Source organism: Neolamprologus multifasciatus, chromosome 10 (genome assembly GCF_963576455.1).
Source record: "Neolamprologus multifasciatus chromosome 10, fNeoMul1.2, whole genome shotgun sequence".
Lineage (NCBI taxonomy): Eukaryota > Metazoa > Chordata > Actinopteri > Cichliformes > Cichlidae > Neolamprologus > Neolamprologus multifasciatus.
Genome location: NC_140448.1, coordinates 17,828,479 through 17,848,893, shown reverse-complemented (window position 1 = coordinate 17,848,893; position 20,415 = coordinate 17,828,479). Strand labels below are relative to the sequence as shown.

The window sequence follows — 20,415 nt, the reverse complement described above, 5'->3', positions numbered from 1 at the left end:
AAAGATGCAGCGAAAGGTTTCATTATTCACTCAGAGCAAGTGTGCACTTCTATCTGTCATCTCTTTTAGTTTTTCAAGGTCCACATGAAATGTGACTCCAGATTTTAGAGTAAAATACACTTTTAATATGTATAATTAGCCTTTTAAAAATGGCTATGTTTACTTTAAATGACCACTTTTTAATGGCACATCATTAGTGGCCTTCCCAAATATTTCCTCCCAGTTTTAATTGTTAGAGAGCAGGTTTGGGAATCCTAACAGGTTCTTATGAGATTAATTATGGCAAAGTTTAGACAGCAAAAGGTTTGTTTGTTACAGGCAAGGTCATTAGGCAGCATCATGTAGTAATGTCATCACAAATGGAGCTCATTAGGGAAAATCCCAGGAGTCAGAGAAGCAGAAGCGATTTTTTTGGTCCAGGGTCACTGTGTCCTGTTTGATTTTTTTATGCACTCACAGGGAATTCAGTGCATCTCGTATCCCATTGAATTACTTACTTTGTATATATAAACCTAATGTACAGTAAAATGTGATTAGTATGAGACACAATTAATATGCATACAGTATATCTCAGATAATTATTAAACAATCCAATAATCCCACCTTAAACACACCACAGCTATCTTTTTTAAATTTCCTGAACACACTGCATTATATTTACAAACCATTGGAAACACTTAGGTGAGATAAAAGTCGACTGGTGTTTGATCAAGAGAACAAATTCTTTCTTAACAAGCTGTACAGCTGTCAGATCTTTACACCAGTTAAGACCATACATATTTGATACTTACTTAATATTTAACAATAAATAGTCAGCAATGTGGGCACCACAATGGTTAGCACAGTTGATTTGCAGCAAGAAATCCTTGATTTCTCCTTTTATCCTTCCAAATTTCAGTCCTGGCTTTAAAAAAAAAAAGCAAGCACAGGGAATTTCTGTGTGCTTTTTGAACGTGTCCCCCAGCTTCTCTCTGTGAGCTCTAGCTTCCTACCACAGTCCAAAGACATGCGTGGGTTAAGGTTTATTGGTGATTCTAAATTTGCTGTTGATGGGAACAGTTGTTTGTCTCATAAGCTCTGTGACACACTGGCAACCTGTCCAGGGTCTACCTTGCCTTTTCCCAATGACATCCAGCCCCCCTGCAACCCTGAATTGGATAAGTGAAAAAATGGATTGGATGTATTGAGTGAGCTCAGGAGGAAAGGTTTTGACCTTACTGTAGGGCAAACCTTAATTCCTCAGATTTCACGCTTTAATTTCAATCAACTTCTTTCCAGCGGGGGCACAGGTGGTCACTTCAGAGTCAATAATTTGGTTAACAAGGACCACCAACATCTTTCACATCTCAAAAATCGTGGAAAATGCTCTAGTCACCACTAGAGCTTAAAAATGGGTGGTTCGCATAAAAATTGGGCTTAAAAAATAAAACTCCCAATTCAGATTATATAGAAAATTGATTATATAGAAATCACATAGTTTTCAGTTATGCCATTGATTGCTTAGTAGAATTTTTTTTGTGGATTCGAACTCAAACTGTTTTGAGTTCGAATCCACCAGCTGACTTTTTGTGTGGAGTTTGCACGTTCTCCTTGTCCCTGCATGGGTCCACTCTCCCACAGTCCAGTGACATAATTGTGAGTTAATTAGTGTTTCTAAACTGGCTGTAGGTGTGAATAGTGTGTCACTGCGTGTTGTAGCAGTGATAGACTGCCTTTCACCTTCACATGACCCTCAATAGGACAAATAGTTAAAGGCCTTCTTAGTGAAATTCACTAGTTACGTAAGCTTCACCGTGATGTAAAAAAAATAAAAAATAACAATTTTGTGTAAAGTCCTGACTTCATCAGACAAACAACTTGATGTATTTTTTTAATTCTCCTGCTTAATGTGGTAGAATTCACCATTGTTGCTTTGGTTTAATTTCAGCAAGTCACAATAATATTTATGTTTTTCATCAGTGAGGCACTGAAAAGAACTTCTACTATATAAAAAATTATTCATCCTAATTACTTGGAAGTGAGTGCTGATCGCTCATTAAATTGCATTTCAATTCACACAAGCATCTACAGTAGCTCTGCTAATTAGCTGTCAGTGTACGTGTGTGTGCGCATATGTGTGTGTGTTTCTTATTCAAATGCTTGCGTAAAAGAAAAAAAAAAGCAGTCTCAGCAGTGTGAATATTTCATGCTGTCCTTCACTCAGGAGAAGCTGCTGATCCTCTGACCAGTCATAACGGTGCGTGGTGCGTTAGCGGACAGACTGAGACTGCATCGGCTCTGACAGCCTGTCAATCAAGGTTTTTGATGTATTAAAGCTCTTTGATTTCAGTAGAGGCTCAACCCAACTATCACAACATGAATTTCAGCTACAACCACTGTACATGCATTTACAGTATAATGGATTTGTATGCATTTACATATATATTAAAAAAAAAATTTAAAAATGAAAGTTGTGCAAGTTAAGAGCCAGTTTCATTCAAGTAGCCTTGAGCAAACACTGAATGTTAAATATGGTGTGTTTCAACAATAACAACATACTGGTCATTCAGAATCTTATAATACAGACACAAAAAGCATTTAGGACTGCAACGATCTGTCTCGATCCTTCAGACTCAGCAGTCCCTTTCTTCAGACATTAAACTGTTAATTAGCATCCTCATGTGGCCAGCTGGACAAAATGCACCTGCACAAAGTCAAATGTAATGCTTAAAATATCGTAAAGTTCAAACATTTAAAGATGCGAAGGAGAGATTTAAGGAAGAAATATGTTTTGCTATAAACTTCTTCAGTCGAGATAAGAAGCTGTAGCTTAATTTAACTAGCTATGTGTTAACCACTAACAGCTACATCCCACCAATGCTCTACAGAAGAAACTGGACTAAAATTAAGATTTACTTTCTTAACATCAAAGAAAATATAAAGAATGATTCTCATAACTTAATTGTATTTGGTTAATTGTGAATAGCCTACCGTTGTTTTTCTTTTCTTTGCGCTTGACTCTTGGTTACATGTGGAAAATGTCTATATGTGTGTTACTCATCAGTGATATAGTCCAAGTTTCTACCCTTCATTTCCCAAACAATGCATTGAAGTAAACTTTTGTTGTAAGTGTTGATTTCAGCAGAGTTAGAAGGAATGTGTGGGCCTAATACGGGTGAGTTACACCTGGGCTGACTGTTATCCCCCAAGTGAAAGTTAATTAATTTTGAGCTTCATGCTTCAGTTTCATTTAATCTTTGTGCTCATTTTATACCAGGTCTCCTGGAGTGAAAAGAATCATAAATCAACGTCAGGATTAGAGAAATTAGAGAAGTGTCTGCCATAAATCATAGATGATGCTAGTTAGAACCACAAAAAATGAAAAATACTCACTTTATAATACTTAAGCTATTGATAGCGTTTTAAACTTTTTTGACATTAGTATGTCTTTCATTTTGACAACACATGGCCCACGGCCATCTGGCCCGTGTTATTGATTGTTCTAAAGCAGGGGTAGGCAATCTCAGTCCACGAGGGCCGGTGTCCCTGCAGGTTTTGGATGTGTCCTCGAACCAACACAGTGGATTTAAATGGCTAAATTAGCTCCTCAACATGTCTTGAATGCTGTGTCCCAATTCAGGGTATGCACGCTTGAAGTACACATTTTAAGTGCGATTACGTCACCGCCACGCGACGATGGCTGTCCCAATTCAAAGTGTACTTCAAATGCGTACTCCAAATGCGCCGTCGATTTCCCCAAATATCAAGCGTGGTCCGGTGCACGCTTCGTGGTCCCATATATCCCACAATTCATAGCGCGGTGGTGGGTGTGGATAATTTTGCCGCAAAATACGGCAGAAGGGAGCGGCCAAGAGTGAACTGTCAAAAGTAAGTACTGAACATGACGTCACTTATTCATGTGCGAATGTTTAATAACGAAGAACATTAAAACATTGCTGTTGGCCACATGTCAGCAAAGTTATGTGACATTAGTAATGTTTGTACTTTCTGCCTCTCTCTCTCTCTCTCTCTCTCTCTCTCTCTGATATATATATATATATATATATATATATATATATATATATATATATATATATATATATATATACAGTGTTGGGGAGTAACGGAATACATGTACCGCCGTTACGTATTTAAAATACAAAATATGAGTAACCGTATTCCGTTACAGTTACCGTTTAAAAAGGTGGTATTTAGAATACAGTTACTTTGTTGAAATAAACGGATTACATGGTGGTACTTCCCTGTTTCATATTGTCGCGGGTCAGGACTGTTTGGGTTTTGTTTGACAGCTACGGTCTGTTGTTCCAGGCGGCAGCGTTACGGTTGCCATGGTTACAGGGTGACGCTCTCTCTCTGCGTGTTTCCTGGGTGAGAGAGGCCTTTTTGTTGTTGTTGTGCTAAGCTAATAGGCAGAATGCTACAGGTATAGCTCTAAAGAATGTAGCATCATAGGCAGTGTAGTCCGTGCTGCAGGGAGAATGGACTGCCATACTCGTTATGTGTCTGTGAGCGAGGGAGGGAGAAAAAGGAAATCTACGAGCTGTCATCGAGCAAAAACGGGAGCTGGAAGCATGTAAATATAATAATAACCACTGCAGCCAAGAAGAGTGCCTGACGAGCCCAGTTGTAAGTAAGCTATTAAGACTTGACTGTACACCGTGTTCGTGTTTTCCTCCAAAAACAATAAGTTCAGTTGGAGCAGCCTTTCAACGCCTCTCTTTGTCTCTCGCAAGCAAAGTTGACTCAGACAACAAAGTAAAGCTAGTTTTCGGCTACGAGCCCGACACAGAACCCACCTTATTAGCCAGAGGTCCCTTTACTACGGTTCGGAGCCGCACCTTCAGTAACAGTAATAAATCACAGCAATAGTACATTCATGTAGTTGTAAACAGCATGATAATATATTAAGTAATCCAAAGTATTCAGAATACGTTACTCTCATTGAGTAACGTAACGGAATACGTTACAGAATACATTTCGGGGCATGTATTCTGTATTCTGTAATGGAATACATTTTAAAAGTAACCTTCCCAACACTGTATATATATATATATATATATATATATATATATATATATATATATATATATATATATATATATATATATATCATAATAATCTGACAATACTATAATATTGTCCATATTATATTTACATTACCACAGTGAGATGATTTTAGTCTCATGAACAACAAGAGCTAATTGTTATTTGCTCACTGCTCTTGTAATAACTGTTCAGTACAGAAATGAAGCCCAACAATCATGTTTTACAGTCCTGTGGTCTCAGCCTCAGATACTCAACTAATCAAAGTGATGTCATGACAAAAATGAATGACCAACAAAACATTTTTCTCCTCGATTTATGTCACACAATCTCGCGTTTCTCGCGGTTAGTATAATGGTTGCTAGGCAACCTGAACAGCGCGACGAAGGCTAGACCGTCCCATTTCACAACCCTCTCACTTCCTCACTTCTCGTACTTATAGTACGCACCGTACGTAGTACGCGTAGTGCGCGTACTTCAAGCGTGCAGACCCTGAATTGAGACAAAGCCGAAGTTCTCCAGAGGCCTGGTAACGAACTAATCATGTGATTCAGGTGTGTTGACCCAAGGTGAGATCTAAAACCTGCAGGGACACCGGCCCTCGTGGACTGAGATTGTCCACCCCTGTTCTAAAGTGTTCCCATACATGGGTTGGACCTCTCCTCTGTGGCAGTGTTAATTGGGGAGCAATGTCTCTGATCAGGAGATGTACTCATCTGTTTTTTACCAATTAACCTACTTAAATCAAAGCCCAACATCATACGATTGCTTGAATTAGGATTATCCACAGTTTTATTGCATAAATTAGCTAAGGTCAGTTCACTAGTCAAAGACTGAGCTGCCCTGCCTCTGATCCACCTGTGTTTACTTGAGTCTGACACTTTCATAAGATGATCATTTACAACAGAATCATTTCATCATCAGTGATTAAATGAGGAAAAATGAAAAAGGACTGTGTCTCTTTAACTCCTAAGAGTCTTTCTAATGAGTCCCCCTTCTTTTAACATCACTGGGGAATGAAGCTTAAAGGCCAGACTGGAAACAAACACTGTAGTCTAATTAATCTCTCTGTAGTTCATTAGAAGTGGCAGGGGATATGGGAATGCAAGTATTTCAAAGAGACAGACTTGCAAACATCAACACTGTTTAATAAACCCTCGACATTTGAAGGTAATAATTACAGCATCCCGTAATAACAGAGTACGAATGATAAACAATACAAAATATAAACAATAGAAATTGTAGTTCGGCACCAATCCTTTACTTATTGTGAGTTTCACATTAGATTTTAGGAAAATTTTAGCATTTTTTTTATTTTTCCTGTTGTCAAATGCACCTTAATCCTCACCAAACATTTGTGAATTGTCAGTATAAATGATCATCATTATCATTTTTGTGATTATAGAATTTATTTTACTGTCACAATGGGGTTCTCAAATCCCATTAGTCACACCTTATATTTGTATTTATGTAATTGAAAACTAACTGTTGGTTCACAGCAAGAATGTCATGAGTTCGACTCTACTTCTGGCCTTTCTGTGTAGAGTTAGTTTTTTTCTCTCTTGGTTGTGCGAGTTTTCTCCAGGTCCTCTAGCTTCCTCCCACAGTTCAAACACATGATTAGGTTAATTGATCATTTTAAATTGCCCATAGGTGTGAATGTTTGTCTCTCTGTGTTAGCCCTCCATCAGACTGATGATCTGTCCAGGTTGCACCCTACCTCTCACCCTATAGTACCTGGGATAGGCTCCAGTTTCCCCACAACCCTGATAAGGATAAAAGGACGAGAATGGATGGATGGAAAACTAAGTACATATTTATTTCATTGGAATTAAGATGATAAGTAGCAGCAAGGAGCTGCTAATCATAGAAGGGTAGGCATTCGGAATCCTCTTTTTTCAAAAAGGCACAAACCATAACACTTCTGGAATGTCCTTTGGACAGATGAGGCCAAACAGATGTTTGGCTACAGCACAACATTTGAAAAACCTCAAATACAACATATCAGCACAAACATCTGTTACGACCCTCCCACACTCATTAAAGCCATGGTCTGCTGTTTGGCCAGCATGGCAGCTTTGCTGGCACTGGGTCATGATCTCAGCACAGCAGCAAGTCTGCAACAGGATGGCTGAAAAAGAAAAGAATAAAACTGTTGCAATGGTCTGGTCAAAGTCCAGACCTCAGCCTGAAATACTTGACCTTAAGAGCTCAGGATAATTGGATGCTCCCAAACTCCAATGAACTGAAAGAACTGTGCAGCAAAATTCTTCCACAACAAGAGACTGACAAAGTCAAACAGAAAACAACCACTTCAGCTTATTGCTTCCAAAGGTGGCTCTACAAGCTCTTGAATCATGGGGTGTACTTTGTTTTTCTGCTGCTTTCACTGCTTCTGCATTTTGGCTTCATTTTTGTAACCCATCATTAATGTAAGTTGCTGTTAGTATTTGCCTAATTTTAAGAACTGCTAAGGATCAGGTGATATTTTTAATCTAGTGACAGGTAAAACCTAGAATTGAAAGATAGTTTGCTTTCTTTTTCACATGACTGTAATTAATCTCAGTTATATGTATAATTCTCAAACTTGTAGGGAAATTGGTTTAAAATTGAGGCCCGAGCACACTGAGAAATATAATATTATGTCATTTTTATTTTTGCATAACTAATACAAACACATAATTTTGCCCAAACATAAACGCCTGTATGAAATGACAAAATGGCTAAACCTGATAAAACTAACAATGAATGCAGATCCATTAGGACTAGGATTTCTGCATCCACGAGAAACTCTGTCTCAAGACAAAAATGATCCTCTCCAGCTTCCTCCACTCCTGGGAGCCCCACTAATGAGTCCTTATTTGTGATGTCATTTCCAGAGGATGCTGGCTAATGACCTTGCCTGTAACAAACAAAGCTTTTACTGTTCAAGCTTAGGCCTAATTAATCTCATCTGCATCCATTAGAAGGTTTTGCTCTCATGTAATTAAAGCTGCAGTGTAATGGGAAAGGATGTAGAGTGATATTAATGACTCATTAGTGTTCTTGAAAAGCTCAAGTAAACCTCTAATTGTCTAATACTCATCTCGTCTTTTAAGAGCTGTAGAAGATAAGCCTGTAATCTCAGTTACTGCACACAATGACCCGCTTTCTCAAGTCACACTTTTTATAATGTCTTTATAATGTCTGTGAAAAATAATAGGTGCAAAAGATTACATTGTGCTCACACTTACCTGCTGTGGTGGCAATTGGCATAAATCATGTGCTGCAGACAGAATTTACAAGAAAGTGATAACTTTGCTAGAAATTTGAGTTTTGTTTTTGTTTTTCATAATTTGAGGGCAGATCAGAAAATTCACAATTTTATAATCACTCATAAAATGTTATATGCTATCAGGAAATGTACCACCCAATCCTGGAGTACAGTAACGTACAGAACTCTGTCCAGTTCTGTAACAAACTAAGTACACCTGATGAGTCAGTAACTTCAATATAACCACATTTAGAAGCAATAACTTAAAGTAATCATTTTTTGCATGATTTTATCAGTTCATGGTCAACTCCACTGTGTACCCAGAGACATCAGGTTGCCTGTGGCTGCAAAACAAGACCAAATCATTACCCCTTCACCACCGTGCTGATAGTTAGTATGAGGTTGTTTGTGCTAATATGCTGTGGTTTTTTTTGGTTTTTTTTGTTTTGTTTTTTTTGCTGAGATGTTCACTCCTTGGAAGTTTGTGGGTTGTGTTAATACACAGACCAGGCCGATGTCTGCTTTTATAGAGGTGCTCGCACTTCCTGACGACCAGTTTTTCAAGTCTATTTTAGCAGCTCCTGACTGCTATACCTGCTCTCTTGATTACTTATATGTGATTGATTACTTGTTTCCCCCTTCCCTGCACATGCACAGTCATGTGAATACTTTTATAAGTAATTTTGAAATGTCCTTGAGACCACCCCCAAATATTAATAATTATTAATAATATAAAAATATATGATTACATTTTTTTCTAATTATACTGTCATCAGCTTTAAGATTGACATGTTACCTGAGGCCTGTAGAGTCTGCAGTATTGCTCTTTTTTTTTTTTTTTTCTTTGAACTCAAGTTGCTGGAACATCCACTCCTGGGAGGACTGGTAGCTGTGTTGGATGTTTTCTACTTGAATAATGTCTGTCATTTCAAATGACTCTAAATTGTTTGGAAATGTCCTTATAACCCTTTTCACTTACTTATCTAGGATCATTGTTGGTTACTGCTCCTCCTTGGTATGATGAACATACCTGAACATTCTTACAAGAATGCTTTTACAAGCATGTCAACCAACAGGCTATAAACTGTTAGGCTTAAAACTTTCCATTTTGACAACACATATAGTTAGGGCTGGCTCAAGTGACCCTGAACACTCCCTTAGTTATGCTGCAATAGGTCAAGGCTTCTGAGGGCTTCCCATGAGTGTTTCTTATTCACTTGCCATTTTCCCTTGGGGTCTTCCGTGTCTTTGAGACGTATCTCAACAATATACATTATCTCTCCAACATTTGTCTTTTTTGTTACACTAATTGGCAACATCATAGCAAACAGGATAACCCCTTTTGTGTTCTCTATCTCCTCCTAGACAAGGGCACTGATCTTGACTTTGCATAAACATTGGCAACAATTGTACATATCTGTACAGCTGACATTTCAACTAAACGCTGAATGGAATTTCACTTAGAAATTAATTAATGTATCAGTAACATTAATCAATGCATCATTAATTATGCATTTTAATTTGAATTAGAATGGTGTGTCATAATATAATATATTAGCATTTCTACGCTGACCCTGAAAACAGACCCCCTTTTTTTGCATTATCACTAATTATTAGTATTAATATTTATTAGTGATAGAAACCAATGACGTGCACGTTCTCGCTGCTCAGCGGAACCAAAGTCACCAGCGACGGAAGTACTTTACGGATACACTTTCGTCCGTCACTGAAATGTTACCCCTGCAGCGTCCGTGCAGGTTGGTTGTAAAAAGCCTGAAGTTATGAAGATTAGGACAAAAGTGCCTCGATAGAGACATTCGCCGAGAGACAATTAATAGGTAGGAACAAGGGGTAGTTTCTTTATCCTCACAGGTGTTTAACAGGTGTCGTCCAGGAACACGAAACGACGGCACGGCTGTGTTGTAACATCAGTGTAGCTAAACGTCCAGGGTAGCCTGACACTGACGAGTGTCAACGTTGCTTAACTAATTTAAAGTTGGAAGAGTTCAGTGTTATTTCACTCAGGTACACATTACCCAAAAGAGTTATAATCAAAGTTTTGTGTTTTGTATTTACTCGTGTTATCTTTCTTTCAAAGTTTGTTTGATGATCTGAAACTTGTGACAAGATGCAAAAATACTTTTTCTCAGCACTGTAAATATTGAATTGATATTTCACAACTCGGGTCGAAACACTGAATTCTGAAACAAAAAAGCATTTGTATAGGTTACAAAGGACCTTTAGAAAGAGCGGATGTATAAAAGTAACCACAATAGTTCATAAAAATGACAAAAACTAACAATAAAACTATATTATTAGATAAAACTCCTAAGATACAGATCTCTGTTTACTGTCTTCAGCAGATCTCTCACAGTACAGATTTTAAGATGCCTACAGGCCTGAGCAGCAGCTCTTTTGTGTTCTCATTATTAATAACAGTCTGTGTTCTTGTCAGCCGTGTGACTGAGTCAGGACGTTGTATTCACACAGGATGGCGTCACCTCATGACCGCAGCCGGAAAGATGACGAGGATGACCCTGTTGAACAGATGATATCGCGCACTGGCTGCGCTGAGCTTCACCACGCCATCCAGGAATGCATGGCTGAACATCAGGACTGGCGAGCATGTCAAAACCAAGTTCAGACGTTCAAAGACTGCATGATGAATTTCCAAAAGGCCCGAAAAGAACAGCTGAGGCAGCAGCAGCTGCCCTCCACCAAGTCTGCGGCCAGCTGAATACAGAACATCTTGCAAACACATACAGTGCTGTGTTTGGGACTTGACTGACAACCTTAAATTGCAAAGACTGTACCTAATTTAATCATTAGAATTGAAAATAAAGCTCTAGCAGTATCATAAAATCCCTACTTACAGTCTCAAGTGTGTGATTAAGAGCCTGACTGATAATTGGGATTTAACAGGCAATATGAAATATCACTTAACTTCAGTTAGCTTGTGTTTAAGTGTGTATGTATGTAAAGAAATGCCATACTATGTGATTTGTGAATCAAAGTGCATTTGAAAGTTATATTTTCAGGTAAAACACTTTATTTTTGGTCAGTAATGTATTTTCTTTAAATAAAAATGAAAAGATTGTTTTTTTTAGGGGAAAATCTGAAACTTTGGGATTTTTCTTGACTTCGAGCCAAAGCAATAAAACACCCCTGGAATCTTTGGTGTTTAGCTTTAGGTAGATACAATACTGTGCAAGCCACAGATACGAATAATGGTCTGTAAACTCTTTAAAATGAAAATATTTCCTCTATGAAATCACTGTCTAAGCATAACAAGCAAAATATTAATTCAAGCCATGGGTGTAAACCAGGCAGAGAAATTTGCCTGTTACAAATGTGTACAGCATGATCCACAAGCATAAACTAAGATTTACAAATATGTGCAGTAATTTGTGTGTAACTTTTGAGGATTCACAAATGCGTGCTGCAATTCATCACACAAATACAAAGCAATTTGAACACATAAAACTATTTTACAAATGTGTGCATCAAAGCCTGTAAGAAAAAAGGATCATTTTTCACAATTTATTGATTTCGGCTTCACGAGTCTGTCAAAAACACTTCTGTGCATGTCCTACATGCAATGTGAGTTTTGAGACAAATTTCACACAAATCGTAAATATGTGATCAACTGTGTACAGATCTGTGCACGAATCCAAAAATGTAAGCTGTATTCGTACAGTCCCTATCAAAAGTTTAAAACCACTTAAAAAATACAGCTGATCAAAAGTTTAGGAACGCGTGCCTTTAAAATGCCAAGTCTGTGCAAAAATGTGGATTCATTGTCATTTTCTGTCAGGTAGTCACACTGTCATGATGTTCTGATGGCAAAGGCAAAAAAAATGTTCCCTTTTTGAACTTGGTCGGGTTGTTGAAATGCATAAGTAGGGTCTCTTGCAGCGTGCCATCACTATTGAGGGGGGATGCAGTAAGACAGTCATTTGGAACTTCTTAAATGATCGTAAGGGGTATGGAACAAAAAAGTCAAGTGGAAGAACCAAAAATTTCACCAGTACTGAGCCAGAGGATCGAATTGGCTGTTCGTCAAGACACTGGACGATCCTTGACCCAAATTAAGGCCGTTACCTGTGCCAACTGCACCCCAATAACTATCAGATGGCATCTGAGACTGAAGGGCTTCAAAAACAAAAAAACATCTTGCAAAGGCCTCGTCTCTTTGAACGCCACAGAACTGACTGTTTGGACTTTGTAAGAGAGCACCAAACATGGGACATTGAAAAGTGGAAGAAAGTTTTATTTCACCTTGATGGTCCTGATGGTTTCCAGCGTTACTGCCATGACAAGCAGATCCCACCTGAGATGTTTTCTACGCATCACAGTGGAGGGGGGGCCATAATGGTCTGGGGTGCTTTTTCCTTCAGTCGAAAAGTAAAGCTTCAGGAAGTGCAGGGGCGTCAAACGGCTGCTGGCTATGTCCAGATGTTGCAGAGAGGATCTCTCATGACTGAGGGCCCTCATCTGTGTGGTAACGACTGGACTTTTCAACAGGACATTGTACAATACACAATGCCCGCAGAACAAGGGACTTCTTCCAGGAGAATAACATCACTCATTTGGACCATCCTGCTTGTTCCCCTATTCTAAATTCAATTCAGAACCTTTGAGGATGGATGGCAAGGGAAGTTTACTAAAATGAACAGCAGTTCCAGACAGCACATGCCCTTCGTGTCGTCTTCACCACTTGGAGAAATGTTCCCACTCACCTGCTCACCTCATGGAAACGCTTGCAACAAGCACACCACAACTCATTTTTCAAGTGATCAGCTACTGTGGAGCTACTTATTGCTGAGTTCATGTTTGGAACTTTGATTTCTGTTTTTTGTTTTGTTATGTTCTGTTTTTTTTTTCTTGTTGTTTTTTTGTTTTGTTTTGGGGTTTTTTTGGGGGGTGGGGGGGGGTCCCTTTGGACGTGTGGTCGTAAAATTTTGATCAGCTTTAAATCAGCCTGTTTCGATTTAAGCGTTGTTTTCAATAAATTGCATGCTCAAATAAATGTTTCGTCTCACTCACATTTCTTCTTGTTGTATGTTGAAGCTCTACTTGGAACCTTGTTAAGATCCAACCATGCAAAATATGATATATATTTTTTTTCAATTTTTCAAGTAGTCTTAAAGTTTTGATAGCGACTATATCTGGGCTTCCTCTGTATTCTCTTCATGGAGTTCTCTCTGTAGCTTCCAGCAAAATCCAGCTGCATCAGAAAAGAAGAGGTTGAACTACAAATGTGCTAAAAGCTTTAATGGGCCAGTAGAACTGTTGTTGGAAAAAAAAAAGTGTAGGAAAAGCCACAGTCGGACACAGCTTTTTAAATGAGTCCTGTGAGATGCTTCAACTTAGAAAACATTAAAACATTAATTGGAATTAGTTTATTTTAAGGACAGGAAAAGTCTGATGATCAAAGTAAGCAACAATTCTGCTCTCTATGGATCCAATTACTGCAAATAATTGGATATTGTTTAATGTTTTTCTCATTATATTGTAAGCATCACCTCATGAGATCAGTATAGGTAAACTGTATATATTTTGCTGTAAAGAGGTCAAACATGCAGCCACATGCTTGCAGCCTGTGCTGTCCAATCCTTTCAGAAAACATCAGGTGAGCTGCATTCACTCCTTTAACACATGCATGACTTCAAATGTACTCATTAAACTGCCATGTGAATTGTACCTGTATTGTAATGCCTCTGTAACAATATGATTTACTGTTCCTTAGACTAATAAGGTAGTCCTCAAACACAGGTGGTGGAGCTCAACTATGATTTTTCAAAGGACTGTTTTAAACAGCTCTGCTATTATTCATCCTCCAGGTTTCTATATCATCGGATTTGAGACATTTCCTTTCATCAGTGTCTACTTTATCTTCCTGGCGTTTCTTTATGGTGTTACAGTGCTGTTTAACATTTTGGTGATTTATGTCATTGCTTCTACTCATCGTTTGCACACTCCAAAATTTTTTGCTGTTGTCAACCTTGCAGTTATTGATCTGTTTCTTAACACTTGTACCATTCCCAGCATGATAAAAATATTTCTCATCAAAAACAACTTCATTCCATTTAATTTGTGTTTGCTACAGATGTATGTTTATTATGTGTTTGTATCTTTGGAGTCATTTGCTCTTGCTATACTTGCCTATGACCGGTTAATTGCAATATGTTTCCCTCTGCGTCATAACTCCATCAACACTGTCAGAAGCATGTGTTGTATTGTCAGTATAACATGGTTTCTTGTTATGGGAGTAATTGCATTTACAACAGGTATAATGACTCGACTCTCTTTTTGCAGGTCTGTCAAAGTGTTCAGCTATTTCTGTGACTATGCACCTGTGTTTCGGCTTGCCTGTAATGATAACACAATGCAGTGGTTTGCAGCTTCCTTTCTAAGTGTTTTGTTACTTTTTGTCCCTTTTACTTTCATTTTTCTGTCTTATGTCAGCATCCTGGTGACAGTGTTCAGGATGAAATCTGTGGACAGTCGGGTGAAAGCTTTGGCCACATGTGCTGAGCATCTCATTCTTGTTGCTATATTTTACATTCCTCTTACTGTCATTTTCACAATTGGTTTTTTTCTGGGTGTTGTTAATCCAGATCAGCGAGTTCTGAGTCTGTCGCTGGCCTCATGCATCCCACCTTGTATCAATCCTATTGTATATTCTTTGAAAACCAAAGCAATCAAATCCAGAGCACTGAAACTGTTCAGAAAAACTAAAGTTAATGCATAACATAATAAATAGACTGAAATAGTTTGAAATGTCAAACTGATTTCACGTCATGGGGCACATACAGCCCACTTTGTTCTTAAATGGGCTAGATGAATGAAACTGTCCTTTATTTCAGTGTATAAAGTTTTAAATACAAGAAAACAAGGTGGTATTTTAGCTGTATGTCTTGGTTTTCTACATGTGTAGAGTTAAAGAAAAAGTTCTGGTACCTTATTGTCCAGACTGTCCTGTATTTATAAAACAAAGGTTATCTATAGGTGGTGAAAAACAGGAACTTTTCTGTCATTTAATCATTTATCTATTACTTCTTCTGGTTTACCATGATTGGTAATAGGGGAGGGGTTTTTTTTAATAGGAAAAGCTGTTAATCATATGAAAATAATGTTTTCCCTTCCTTCACATGTTCTAGCCTGGCTGGATTATGCTGTTTTGTGCCCCCATGCTTTATATTTGAAACCTTTAGTTTAGAGAATCAGTGTCAAGAAGGCTGACAACAGGGTAATGTGCTGTAAACCTGAGTCTATAATGTTTACATCATTCAAGAAGAGGAGCGACAAAGTTTGTGATGTTTTTACTCTTAAACTACTTAAAGTACTACTTAAGAAATTCATCTATCTCACTATTCTGTTAATTATGTTTTCATATTATTAATTTGGTGGCTTGTGTGAATTTTTTTCATAATACTTACACCATTTTTATGAGGTAATAAGTAGCATTGTGATAAATTATGGAACTTTTAATGTGAATATTGAAGTTTTAAAATTTGGATTAATTGGAAAGTTTTTTTTATGAACCAATCAGGATTTCACATCTGTTATTTCAATAAGGAGAGCTTGTTAGAAGGAAATTTACACATAAGCTTCATTTAATTTAACTAGACTAATTTTGTGACTAAACTAAACTAACTGTCACATCATAAGTAACACTCCATATGTATACAATGGTTAAAATAAGTATTTAACATGTCACCATTTTCTAAATATATTTCTAAATATATTTATTTATTTATTGACATAACATTCTCAGCAGATGTCGGTAAAAACCCATCCAGTCCACACATGCAAATTAATTAAACCACAGATGTCCATAAAATATGTGTAATTAGTTAGAAATGACACAGTACTGACAAAAGGGAGGTGCAAAAAAAACCTGACACCAGCTGTAATCTATCAGTGATTAGTAAGCAATCCTGCCACTTTGTGCAAATTAATGTCAGCTGGTTCAGTCCCAACTGATGCTACACAAGAAACATCTCATCATGGGTAAAACCAATGAGTCCTTGACCCTTGCAATTTCTCCATAAACCAGCCACGACCAAGTGCTCACCGCAAGATTTCACACAGAGGAGTGAAAAAAATCAGCAGGTACAATTGTGTCAAAGAAAACAATGGCCTATATGCACACTCATGACACAAGATTCCATTACTAAAGAAAAAGCATGTTGCAGGTGCTTTTTCAGTTTGCTAAACAACATTTGGACAAGCCTGTAAAAGAATGGGAGGATATAGTCTGGTCAGATTAAAAAAAAATTGAACTCTTTGGATGCCATAATAAACACTGTGTTTGGTGGAGAAAAAGCACCACATATCACCCCAAAAACATCATACTAATTGTGAAGTTTGAAGGTGAAATTTGGAGGTGGGAAAATCATGGTGTTGGGCTGTGGCACTGGAACACCACACATTACTGGAGGAAGGATGAATGGAAAAATGTAACAAGACATTCTTAATAAAAATCTGCTGCCTTCTATCATGATGATTAAGATGAAACATAAGTGGAAGCTTCAGCAAGACAATGAACCTAAGCGGACAGCCAGGGGACCTCTCTGTTTGTTTTAGAGACAGAAAACAAATCTGCTAGAATGGCCAAGCCAATCACCTGACCTGAATTCAACTGAAAATCTATGGAGAGAACTAAAGGTCAGAGTTCTTAGGAGGCAACCTTCAGGATTTGAAGACTGTTTGTGTAGAAGAATGGGCCAAAATCACAGCCGAGCAATGCATGGGACTAGTTTCTCCATACAGAAGGCGTCTAAAAGCTGTCATTGTCCACAAAGGCTTCTGTATGACGTATTAAAGAAATTTCAGTTAGCGTGTTCAGTACATTTTCCCTTTGTCATTATTCATTATTACATATAATTTAAGGAAATCTATGGTTTTTGTTGCTTTGCATGTGTGGATTGGATGAGTTGTTACTGACATCTGCTGAGAATTCCATGTCAACAGCACCTTTAGCAATATATTTACTTGGAAAATTGTTGATGTATATATATTTCGCCAATCTCCAAGCTTCTCTGGGTTCTGGAATATTTATATATTCAGAGAGCACTTAACCGTTTTTATTTGCCAAACAATCTGCGCAATTAAAGTTTGGTTTAATTTTTAATAAAATTGGGACCTGCATTTTAATTGCGTGCCTTGTTTTTAAATATGAGTAGTAAGCAAATTTGAGTTATATTTACTTCATGTCCTATTTAAGTGAAGTATTATTCAGTTTTGACATTAAATGAACAACAGCTCTGAGTTAGGTGAAGGTGGAGGAGGTGGTTGAAGAGTACAGGTCGAAGAAGAGCTTGTTGATGAAAAAAGATTAAATTTCGTGAGTAAATCAGTGTGTTCGGTCAGAAGGCTGAGTGTACGGTGCTTTAGTGCTAAAGTCACTGGAAATACTGGCTGAAATACAGAGACCCCATGAGTTCTTTTAACTTTGGCCAGGCCTGGCAGTTGAACAGGCCACAGGGAGTGTAGCTTTACATAGTTCTTCTTTTCACATGTTTTTTTTTTAAAAGACTAATAAACTGAATTTCTTTCAGCATCCCATTTGGACATATATTTTTTACACTTCACTCAGTAATTCATACAAACTAAGTTGCTCTCCACTGGTTTGTATCCTGCTCCACTGCAGTATGAATGTGTGTGAATGTTAGATAGAAAACACTTACATAGGAAAAGAACAGAAAAAAAATGCTTGTATGAATTGGTGAATGAGACAACTTGTATAAAATCGCTCTTAGTGCTCAGTTAGAGTAGAAAGAACCAGCATAAGAACCAGTCTATTTATCAAGTTTATAAAAAGGAAATTCAGATTTCATTCCACATATTCCTTATTTAGCAATCCTAAAGATTCAATACATACAGACTTCTATGATTTTATCATCTCTAGTACCGTACTGAACCCTGTTACTAGTATTAGCATTTTCCATAGAATTATGTCTTAATTACTTAGAAAAACTGCTTCCCTGTAGACTTATTCATAGTGCTATTTCTCATAGAGCGACATCACATATATAATATTATACTATAGTATATAGTAAAATATTACATACATATATAAACACAGGATAGTGCAAGAGCCTCCTTAACATCAGTTTTCATTCAATATACTTTCATTCTATATATATGTATATTATATTCCTCGTCAAACAAGAGGAGAAAAGCAACAAATAGTTTGTCCATTTTGTAAAACTCTGACATTTGTTACATAAACAAGGTTGTTTGGACTAATGTTAAGAAACTTTCCTTGGCTTTTTTGTCAAAGAAACATTATTCCCATGTTTACAACCTCAATAATATTTCAGCAACTCCCCAACTTGGTCAGACACATTTTAAAATGAGTCCTGTGAGACGCTTCAACTTAGAAAACATTAAAACATTAATTGGAATGAGTTTGTTTTGAGAAAAAGAAAAGTTGGTGATCAAAGTAAGCCACAGTTCTCTCTCTATGGATCAAATTAGTGCAAATAATTGGGTACAGTTGCATCACCTCATGAGATCTGTGTAGAAATACTGTATATATTTCGCTGTAAAGAGGTCAAACATGCAGCCACATGCTTGCAGCCTGTGCTGTCCAATCCTTTCAGAAAACATCAGGTGAGCTGCATTCACTCCTTTTGCCACATGCATGACTTCAAATGTGCTCATTAAACTGCCATGTGAATTGTACCTGTAATTTAACGTAACAATATGATTTTCTGTTCCTTAGACTAATAAGGTAGTCCTCAAACACAGGCGGTGGAGTTCAACTATGATTTTTCAAAGGACTGTTTTAAACAGCTCTGCTATCATTCATCCTCCAGGTTTCTATATCATTGGATTTGAGACATTTCCTTTCATCAGTGTCTACTTTATCTTCCTGGCGTTTGTTTATGGTGTTACAGTGCTGTTTAACATTTTGGTGATTTATGTGATTACTTCTACTCGTCATTTGCACACTCCAAAATTTTTGGCTGTTGTCAACCTTGCAGTTATTGATCTGTTTCTTAACACTTGTACCATTCCCAGCATGATAAAAATATTTCTCATCCAGGATAACTTCATTCCATTTAACTTGTGTTTGCTACAGATGTATGTTTATTATGTGTTTGTATCTTTGGAGTCATTTGCTCTTGCTATACTTGCCTATGACCGGTTAATTGCAATATGTTTCCCTCTGCATCATAACTCCATCAACACTGTGAGAAGCATGTGTTGTATTGTCAGCGTATCGTGGATTATTAATATGGGAATAACGGCTTTTTCAACAGGTATAATGACTCGACTCTCTTTTTGCAGGTCTGTCAGAGTGTTCAGCTATTTCTGTGACTATGCACCTGTGTTTCGGCTTGCCTGTAATGATAACACAATGCAGTGGTTTGCAGCTTCCATTTTCAGTATTTTGTTACTTTTTGTCCCCTTTACGTTTGTTTTTCTGTCTTATGTCAGCATCCTGGTGACAGTGTTCAGGATGAAATCTATGGACAGTCGGGTGAAAGCTTTGGCCACATGTGCTGAGCATCTCATTCTTGTTGCTATATTTTACATTCCTCTTATTGTTATTTTCACAGTTGGTTTTTTTCTGGGTGTTGTTAATCCAGATCAGCGAGTTCTGAGTCTGTCGCTGGCCTCATGCATCCCACCTTGTATCAATCCTATTATATATTCTTTGAAAACCAAAGATATTAAAACCAGAGCACTGACACTGTTCAGAACTAAAGTTAAAACTAAACTAACTAAAGTTAATGCATAAAATAACAATCAATTTTAAATCAGTCTTTGTAGAGCTAGGAAAATAGAGAAGCAAATAATGAATGATGACCAAAAGTCAAGGTGCCAAGCATCTGGGCACAGGTCTGCTGTTGCTGGATATTAGCTCTGCCTTCACTTTAGTAGATTATAGGATTCTGCAATGATGGTCTGCTTTCAAGTCCTTTTTCCCGTGAGTCTTCAAAATCCGCCATAACAACAATATGTCTCAAACATGTGCTTTGTTTTCTTCTGCAGGAGACATGTTACAGATGTATATGATATAAAATTAAAACATTTTAAATACTACAGTAGTTATAATAGTTGAAATAGTTGAAAATAAATATCCTACAATTGTAAATGTG

General features: G+C 37.4%; 3 protein-coding genes across 6 annotated transcripts; all 3 read left to right on the top strand.

The window, feature by feature from the left end:
• The first annotated feature begins 9,990 nt into the window (after positions 1-9,990).
• Positions 9,991-11,240, top strand: coa4 (cytochrome c oxidase assembly factor 4 homolog). 4 transcript variants are annotated; one of them, XM_085173915.1, is made up of 3 exons: positions 10,016-10,053; positions 10,169-10,321; positions 10,752-11,240. In XM_085173915.1, the coding sequence occupies exon 3, from the start codon at positions 10,788-10,790 to the stop codon at positions 11,031-11,033; it is 246 nt and encodes an 81-aa protein (XP_085030041.1). In that variant the 5' UTR covers positions 10,016-10,053; positions 10,169-10,321; positions 10,752-10,787; the 3' UTR covers positions 11,034-11,240. The 4 variants fall into 4 exon arrangements, with proteins under 4 accessions (XP_085030039.1, XP_085030040.1, XP_085030041.1 ...); XM_085173913.1 differs by lacking the exon at positions 10,169-10,321 and having other exon boundaries at positions 9,991-10,134; XM_085173914.1 differs by lacking the exon at positions 10,169-10,321 and having other exon boundaries at positions 9,992-10,134; positions 10,787-11,240.
• Positions 11,241-14,033: 2,793 nt separating this feature from the next.
• On the top strand, positions 14,034-15,050 carry LOC146510018 (olfactory receptor 2AT4-like). Its single transcript, XM_085175902.1, has one exon. The coding sequence runs from the start codon at positions 14,088-14,090 to the stop codon at positions 15,048-15,050; it is 963 nt and encodes a 320-aa protein (XP_085032028.1). The 5' UTR covers positions 14,034-14,087.
• Positions 15,051-18,784: 3,734 nt separating this feature from the next.
• On the top strand, positions 18,785-20,054 carry LOC146510017 (olfactory receptor 2AT4-like). Its single transcript, XM_085175499.1, has one exon. It carries the CDS (start codon positions 19,074-19,076, stop codon positions 20,052-20,054), a length of 981 nt encoding a protein of 326 aa, XP_085031625.1. The 5' UTR covers positions 18,785-19,073.
• Positions 20,055-20,415: the final 361 nt, after the last annotated feature.

Bases quoted from the DNA above. Each gene is read 5' to 3' on its own strand.
- coa4 (XM_085173913.1), top strand. From the start codon at position 10,788: ATGGCGTCACCTCATGACCGCAGCCGGAAAGATGACGAGGATGACCCT.
- LOC146510018 (XM_085175902.1), top strand. From the start codon at position 14,088: ATGATTTTTCAAAGGACTGTTTTAAACAGCTCTGCTATTATTCATCCT.
- LOC146510017 (XM_085175499.1), top strand. From the start codon at position 19,074: ATGATTTTTCAAAGGACTGTTTTAAACAGCTCTGCTATCATTCATCCT.